The sequence below is a fragment of the Nesoenas mayeri genome, assembly GCF_963082525.1.
Source record: "Nesoenas mayeri genome assembly, chromosome: 7".
In the NCBI taxonomy this organism is placed as follows: domain Eukaryota; kingdom Metazoa; phylum Chordata; class Aves; order Columbiformes; family Columbidae; genus Nesoenas; species Nesoenas mayeri.
Window position 1 is genome coordinate 36451293 of NC_137551.1, and position 9041 is coordinate 36460333.

The following is a 9041-nucleotide window of genomic DNA, read 5'->3' on the forward strand; positions in this document are numbered from 1 at the left end:
ATGCTCTCTTCTGCATGTGTTTGCTTCATTCACTTTTAAAGACTCGTATTGGTTCCTGTGAAGGACTGTGCAGCGTGGATTCTTCATCCATCAAAAATATTCAACTGCATCTGGGTGAGCTGTTGAGAAAATTACATAGCAGGTTGGAGCGATTCCTGATAGTGAGTCTAGGCAGGGAATTTAGCTGCCAGACAAGACCTACACAAGTGGGAATCTGACCCAGATAGTAAGTGAACCTTCTTATTTTTGCAGAAGCTGATTTTTCACTGCCCCCCATGATCTGGGATTTGCTTTTGTGCTTCACCAGGAGGGAACCATCCCTTTCGGCTCTGATACTGTGCTGGAGCTTCTCTTAGCACTGAGTGAAGAACTAAAATTGCAGCACTGGTTTTCTGCTTCCTTGGTGGCTCAGACCAAAGCACTGATCTGAACTAACCAGTTTAGTACAGGCACAGGATCTTGCTCAGAACATGTGGGGTGGAGATATCTGCTCAGCTTCTGCAACAGCGACAGTGATGGATGGTCCCTGGGAGAGGAGGATGTTTAGTCATCTCCCGAGGGTGGTTTGATGGACGTGAGTGACTACCGAGCCTCGAGACCTTTGTCCGTGTTGTATCATGCTAAAGATACTTCATATCTTTAATGTGTTGTAACGTATAGATCAGCTTGGACGGCTTTTTCTTTTGAAGATCATGCACTTCTAACATCGCCCTGTGCACAGAGGGGCAGATCATGTATAAGGACCAACAAGGACCACCCTGGATTTCAGAGGGTCCCGTTGGCCAAGCCACTTCTTTCCCTGACCGCTTCATATACCAGCGAGGTGGCCATAAGAAGCAATGTTTGAACACAAGACCTATGGGGAGAGGCTGAGGGAGCTGGGGTAGTTTAGTCTAGAGAAGAGGAGGCTTAGAGCTGAGCTCAGCACTCTCTAGAACTACCTGAAGGGCAGTTCTAGCCAGGTGGGGATTGGGCTCTTCTCCCAGGCAGTCAGCAATAGGACAAGGGCCATGGGCTTCAACTCTGCCAGGGGAAATTGAGGCTGGAGATTAGAAAGCAATTCTGTGCAGAGAGGGTGGTCAGGCATTGGAATGGCTGCCCAGGGAGGTGCTGGACTCACCGGCCATGGAGGTTTTTAAACTGAGATTGGACATGGCACTTAGTGCCATGATCTAGTCAATGGACTGGAGTTGGACCAAGGGTTGGACTTGATGATCTCTGAGGCCTTTTCCAACCCAGTCCATTCTGTGATTCTGTGATGTAGGAACGGAGAGCCACATTGCACAGCTGTCCTGGCCAACTTGAGCTGGAAAATGTTCTTTGTTGCACATACCGGGGCTGTGGTGCCCAGCAGCTCCCAGGAGCCCTGAATTACTGAAGAGAGAGTTTCCCCAAGGCTGCAGTTGGGTTTTCACAAGCAAGTTTGTGCCAAGACTGCTGACAGCTACATATTGTTTTCTGTCATTTTGATTTATGTTCTTCTCTGCAACCAGAGTCCCATGTAAAAAAAAATATATATATATATATATATATATATATATATATATATATATAAAAAACCAGGAGTTTGTCTTAAAATCTCAATGCCAGTTTATTCTTCAGCTGACCTAGTGAATTAAATATATTTTTAGCTTTTTTTATTTATTTATGGAATATAAAAAAGAAAAGTACTACAAAAGTAACCTCCACTGCCAGTTTTGAGACCTGCTGTGGTGATTTCTGTTGTGCGACGCAAAAAGTCTCATTGTGCCTGGAAGAGAGAAACCTTGAGAGCAAAGATCTGCTCTTGGCTGAAGTTTCCACGCAGGACATGGGGGCCAACTCCAGAGCGGTTCTCCACTGAAGGGTACCTTAAAACTCCCCGTAACTGGGGGTTTCTCCTAGAAAACAACCCAAATCCCCCAGGGGAAGGCTGGACATGGGTCTCCGCTCCCCTCGGACAGCAGAAAAAGGGCTCGTCATGCATCATCTTGGGTTTGCCCGGAGGTTTTGTGAACTCGCTTCTGGCACCCAGACTTGTGCTTGTTGCGCTATGCTTGGAGCATCGCTTCTTGGCATTAGTATTTGGGGATTATTGCTTGCAGTTTCCTTCCGACAGATGCTTAAAAGAGCAATACTGAGCTGGGGAAGCGGGGGGGGAAGGAAAAAAAGCATCACTTGGCTATTTGTGTGCAGTTGTGTGAGCTACAAAGCGTTCCGTGAGACAAAGGAAGAGGCCACATGAAACAGCTCTTGGGGTGGCACTAACAGGAATAAAAGCTCCAAGCACGGCCCTGGGAAAAGGCGAGAGAGCAGGGAAGTGGGTTTTATTCCCGTTCTCTGCTTTCCTACAGCGCTCAGACAGTTTTATTGACAGCATTTTCCCCCACCTTAGCGGTGATGAGCATATAGATAATGTAAGATATATGATATGTCTCAAAAATATAACTCCAAATTGTGTCATGGGCTGAAACGAAGTATGTTTTCCAGCCGTGGGGTAGGGATGGATAGGTTGGATATTAGGAAAAATTTCTTCCTAGAAAGGGCTGTCGGACATTGGAATTGCAGTGGTGGAGTCACCATCCCTGGAGGGGTTTCAAAGGTGTTTAGATGAGGTTCTCAGGGACATGGGTTAGTGCCAGTTTATGGTTGGATTTGTTGTGAGTGAGGCTGGTTCGCTGCAGCATGGGTGGCAGGACGGTATTTTGGATGTATGGGTAAAAATAGCTTATTTCCTAATTTGTTTTCCTGCAGTATATATATAGACACACACACACACATATATATATGTACACCCACCCCTTCCACAGCACACATCAAGTGTATACAGGGCATTTCCTCGATGACTGGTATTTAGCAGCTCAGTTACAGATGGATTTCTGTGCAGTCAGCACCGATATCAATGGCAAAATGCTTTTCATAGATCGAGTGCTGTGTCATTGAAAATTTCTTCAAGTGCTCATTTCAAGCAGTTCTTAAAATTTCCTCCTAATGTATGAGCTAGGAAGGAAACATTTTTCAGGGTGCAAAATGGGAAGAAATCTTGTTCATTGCTTTTTTTAGATCTTCGTTCAAATTAGTGCCAAGAAATAAGTATTTTACCACACACACCCCCAAAGCTATTTCTGTATTCATAAAAGCCACTTGGTTAAATCAGGGGGTAGAGCAATAATTGCCACCTAAGGAATAGACGCATACTGGATTTTTACTTGCTTTATATTTGAAGGCTTTTCTCCATTTTATAATATAACTTGCTTTAACTTCAGCAATCTAAATTCTTCTTCAGTTCAGGAGAACCTAAAAACCCTTATAATTGCTTTTCTTATCGCAACCAACTCCTGTAACAAGATGAACCTTGGATAATTAAATAAAGACCCATGGAATAACCTTCTACCTTTTAAATAAGATGCTTTTATGACAAGCAGCACCAATGTAGAGCCCGTTTCAGGGCTTGTTTCAGGTCCTTGTGGCAGACACGGCTTTGCAAGTGTCACTAGGAAAGCTGAATATCAGTGTCTTTTATTTTACCTTGTTGCATACTGTAGCTTCACAGCAAGTAAAACCTCAAGCATCACGGGCTCCTGAAAGAGAATGGGCCTTTGCAAGGAGCTCTTGTGCTTGGATCTGAAAAATAGACAGAAAGTAAATAGCCCTGAGGAGCTTCAGTGCTGCAACTGAAGAAATCATTTGGTACTTGTGCAGGCAAGTGTTCCCCAAGTTCTGCACATCATAGATAATAGTAATAATCTCTCTGCCTCCCATGCATCCGATGGGAAATGCATCTTCCCCACTGAGAAAATGGCTTGTGCTAAATAAAGGTTTGTCCTTAACAGGGAGTGAGAGAGATAGGAGGTGGACATGAGGGCTCTCATCTCTTTCCCAAAGAAAAGCCATTAAGCGTATAAAATACATATGTTTTCTCCTCAGCAGCAGTTGGGTTTCCCAGCCCAAAAAGTCACAACAGGACCACAAGGTTTAAAGAGATGTCTTCCCCACCAGCAATGCTGCTGAGTCAGTCAAATCGGATTGTGCATCTGTGCCTCGTTAGGCCAGTACCTCTAATTAAATCATTGGCAACAAATGGCTTCAAGCTGCTCTGCTTTGGGATGGTGACTTGCAGTTGAGGGTGTTTGGCCCTTTTCATGGTCATGTCTGAAACCACCACTGTTAGACTGACAAGAAGATGATGGGCCTGCAAAATTAAACCCTGACAGAGCCTTCCTGTTATCTGAAGCTACAAACAGACCTTCCACATCTCTAGGTCAGAAGTGAGTTATTTTCTTTACCTATTTCTAGAGACAAAGCACAGGGGAATAATTACTTGCGCAGTTTTTAGGATCCTAGGCTCATAGTGAAGTGTCCGCCCAGAGATCCCTGTTGGATTCTGCTGTTGCTTGAATGAAAAAGTGCCGTGTAAAATACAGTGCGTTAATTTGGGTTAATGATGTAGATTGTCTTTCATACAAAGTTTTGCACAGCCCAGTTGCAAAAAGGATGTGGGATGTACTGTAGCACCCAGGAAGGACCTGGGTATGGGGGCAAAAAAGCAGAAAATGGAGGTATGTGAGATGCGGGCTCACCTGAGGATGCTCCGTTTGGTGCTGCCCTGGGCTCTGGGGACATGGGACCTGCTTGGGGGCTTGTCCATGCTGAGCTGTGCCTTCGTGTCTCCTTCGCAGGCCTAGTGATGAAAACCACCCCCACGTGAAGCCTGACGCCTACGTGAACAACCTTGCCGAAGCCGTTGACGTGATCCTCCAGCAGATGTAAAGCCGGGGTGGCTGGAAGGAATGAGGAGGTGACCTCTCGTACAGCCCCTCCACGAGGCTGCTTTGTCCTCCCCAGCCTCCATCGGACACTGACAGACCCAGGCTTGCCCGGGGTGCCAAGCGCCTGCGTTCCGAAGCATTTCACGTAATGGTACTAAAATGATTTACTGATATTATCAGGGAAACACCAGCCCTGCTGTTCCCTGACACATCTGGAACACCTTCCCGTGGTGCTGTGTCCCCACCAGCGCAGGTGGAATCAGCTCTTCTTAGCTGCGCTGAGCCTTGTCTGCCCCAGGGGGCCCTGAGGATGATGAAGGGCTCACACCGATGCTGGGGTTTCTGCCCCATTTAACTCTTCGCTCACACATGGACCCAACCCGGAGGTGCCCAGGTGGGAAACGGGGGACCTCACACTCCTTCACAGGCTTGGCTGCTTAACTCACCCTTTCTGTGCCTTTTGGGGTGCCTGAGATGGGATGGGGGATGTCCTTGGGGGGTGAGGGAGGCCACCAAGCCCTGGGTGCACCAGCCCAGCCCCTGTGCCTGTGGCAAACCGGTAACTGTGTTCCTGCCATGATTAGTGCCTGTTGGGCACTGCCCTGGGTTAGGGCTCGGGAACGTGGTAATGCTGTCACATGTTATGGAATAACCGCACTGTCAGGAATAAACTCTGTCCTGTGGATCTGTTTGTTGTTGTGTTCAGTCCCGTCCTTGCTGGAGGGGATGCTCAGAGGATGTGATTGTGACAACCAGCGGTAGGACAAGGGGTAATGGGTTCAAACTGGAACACAGGAGGTTCCACTTAAATATGAGAAGAAACTTCTTCATGGTGAGGGTGGCAGAGCCTGGCCCAGGCTGCCCAGGGGGTTGTGGAGTCTCCTTCTGTGCAGACATTCCAACCCGCCTGGACACCTTCCTGTGTAACCTCATCTGGGTGTTCCTGCTCCATGGGGGGATTGCACTGGATGAGCTTTCCAGATCCCTTCCAACCCCTGACATTCTGGTATTCTGTGATCTAAAATGCTTTATCCCTGTTTGGAATAAGCTGGCGAGGGCTGTGGGACCGATGGGCTTTTCCTTCTCTCTCAGGGGAATCCTGTGGCAGATGTGGCTTTGGCTCTGCCACGAAGGCAACTTGGTTCTGCCCGGTGCTGGTGCTCCTGGCTTTAAGTTTCCAGTCTCTGTAAAGCACCAGCTCCATTCTCAATTCTCCTGCCATGACTACAAATTCTGCTTTATATATATTATGTGGAAACATTCAGCCACTTCCTTTTTTTAACTTCTGAGTAATAATTGCTAAACTTTCTTCCAATTCCCTTGGATACCCAAACCGCACAGGTGCACTGTTTGGGCTTTAACCTGCTTCAGACCTCCCACGGGACGATGGAAAGGTAAGAAATAATGCATGTGTTACATATATTTATCTATACATGCACTGGGGCAGTGTGCTCTGGCTGCCCGGCATTCAGCTACCGCTCTTTGCGTTTGCAAGCGGGAGGTAAATAATAATTGCAGCTACGTTTCCAGCACTCCCAGCCCCTGAAGGTGACCCTGAGGGACACCCAAGTGATGCTCCATGTTTCTGGAGCAGCCTGTGTGTGTTGGAAGCTTGTTTTTCAGAGCTACCAGCCCTCGGGGACAGCGAGGGAGAGAGGACTAGGAATTAAACTATGGTAAAACAAACCACATCTGGGAAAATGACCTTAGTGCAATTTTTTTAATCTGTTTTAGTATCTTTTTTTATCCTCTGGGTAGCGGTTCAGCCAAAGTGTACAGCACTGTGTGCATCCATGTGCACGTGAAATGGTGCTTGAATGTTGGGGCTTTGACAGATCACTGCGAATTTCTTTTTTATCCTATAATTCTTCCTTTTTGTTCTATTATACTAAGCTTATCACTTCAATCTGATTAAGTTTAGGCAGATAAACATCCTGCCATCTGTCATGAAACTTTTTAAACTGTTTGCTTACTCAGAGAAACACAGACGTTTTCCTTTCTGGTTTACAAAGGCTGCAGGGAGATATTAATTACCCTGTTTCCCCAAGAATTGATTTAATACCCCATGTGCTCTTGCCCTGCTCTGGACTCTTGCTTTGCTCGGGTTTAGATTTTAAGGGGCAAGGAGGGTGTTGGTCTCTTCTCCAAAGTAACAAGCGGTAGGACAAGAGAAAACAGCCTCAAGTTGCACCAGGGGAGGTTTAGATTGGATATTTGGAAAAATTTCATTAAAGAAAGGGCTGTTGGGCATTGGAACAGGCTGCCCAGGGCAGTGCTGGAGTCACCATCCCTGGAGGGGTTGGACAGACGTGTAGATGATGTTCTTAGGGACATGGGTCAGTAACGGACTTGGCAGTGTTGGGTTAATGGTTGGACTTGATGATCCTAAAGGTCCTTTCCAACCAAAACAATTCTCTTATTCTTTAATTATCTTTGTCCTTAAACAATAGCATAAGGTGCTACTTTGCACTGAAATGTTGATTTGCAGCTAAACAACAGCCGTAACATCACAAAATCCCCATTTTTCTGGTGCAAGCCAAGGCTGGGACACCCTTTACCATTTCTAACCCAGACACCCAAATGCAGGGTCCCAACTGGGGGGGGCTTTCCTAACCCACATCAATTTTTGTGACCCCCATCCCCAATGTCCCCAACCCCACAGCAGCACCACCCGGCCCCAGGGACAACACAGAGAGAGGCGAGACGCCAGCCGGGGCTTATTGAACCAGGAAGCTTTATTTACACAGTAAAAGTAACAAGCAATTTCCTGAGACTGAGCTGCTCTAGTGCAATATCAAGTCACGGAGGGGGGACGAGTGGGCAGCCCCTCCCCGGGGACACGCACGTCCCGCTGCGCTTGTGCAACTGCAGCGAGACTTGGCTACTACAGGTCAGAGCTTCAGAAGGCTTTTTCTTTTAATTTTTTTTACATTTTTTTACTTATTTTTTGGCCATCCTCTCCTTTTGATTTCTGGAACATCAAACCCATGAAAAGCACCGCTACAATCCTCTAACATCCTACGTTCGGTCTGGCAGCTCCTGGTTCAGCCAGGAGCTTTTTCAACAATGCACTTGAAAGGCGACTTTATGGGCCGAACGGGCTACGCTATAACGTGGAAAAATTACAATCTATTTTACAAATACTTCTGTCTCTTTTTGAAGATATAAACTTTCATAGGACAGGCTCGAAGAGCTGTATCTGCACACACACAAACCCCCCATGCACCTGCTAAGACTTTTCTTATTAAACTCCTTTTATTCAGGACTTGTGCCTTAGTGCTGCCAACACCAGCTCGCTCATCCTGGGTCGCACCTTGGACAAGCCACCGAGTCTCTTCACAATATTGAGCCTGTTTTGTAACATCCATTGCCTGTATATTACTTTAATATCACATTCTGGCAGCCGGCAGGAATTTGCTGGGGGAGGTTACCGAAGCATCTGTGTAATAAAGTCCTTTAAAAACCACGAGCAAGACCCTTCCCCTGGGGCGATGGTCGCAGGGTCCAGAGCTCCCAACACCAGGGAGCAAAACCACTTCGGACTTTACAATCAACAGGATGTCCCCCTGACTCTGAGGCACATACTATATTATATTTAATATTTTTTAATTATTTTATTTATATATATATTTATATATATATAAATCCGCAAATGGTTTCTTTTTTTTAACCTCTACAGAGAGAGAGAAAAAAAATTTAAAAGTAAGGCTTTCTTAAACTAAGTACATGAAATCATACAAACCCAACAACAAAATAACCCAACAGAACACCACTCTGGCCCCCAAACCATCGCTACCTGCAGCCTGTGCAGCCCAGGATAAGGCCATGACTCATTGGAGAAGCGTCTTTAGTAAGGCAAACGGGTTGTGCTGTGTGTAAACTGAACGCTACAGCGACTACAGCTGGGTAGTGGTCCATGGGTCACCATCCTGCCTGGGGGCGGGGGTCGCATGGCACCGGTCACAGCCCTTGGAAAGAAAACAGGAGCCCTTGGGAATTACAGCCCCGGTGATGCACCTGGAACCCTGCGGCTGCAGCAGGACATGGATTTGGGGTGAATTTGCCCTTTTTTCCGTCAGGCAGGAGGTGCCAGTGGGAGGCGTGTACCCCGAAAGCGGGGACGTGTCGGGGGTATCGAGCATCAGGAAGACTCAAAGCCGAGAATCGTGTCGTGATTGACCCTCCTAAAACGTCTGAGACGGGCAGCGCTTTCCGTAACAGGAGGGCTAAAAATGAAGCCAAGATGTGTTTTCTTCCAGATGATGCCTCAAGCAACACTTTAAAAGAGCTGGA

At 46.8% G+C, this 9041-nt stretch overlaps 1 protein-coding gene across 1 annotated transcript in view; it reads left to right on the forward strand.

The window, feature by feature from the left end:
• LHPP (phospholysine phosphohistidine inorganic pyrophosphate phosphatase) overlaps positions 1-4781 on the forward strand; it is a gene marked incomplete at its 5' end in the record, with an annotated part of 76171 nt that extends 71390 nt beyond the window's left edge. Inside the window, one exon of the mRNA XM_080347838.1 lies at positions 4659-4781. Within this exon, the coding sequence (XP_080203964.1) occupies positions 4659-4749 (91 nt within the window). The 3' untranslated portion in view covers positions 4750-4781. The remainder of the gene's footprint in view (positions 1-4658) is intronic.
• Between the last annotated feature and the right edge of the window lie 4260 nt (positions 4782-9041).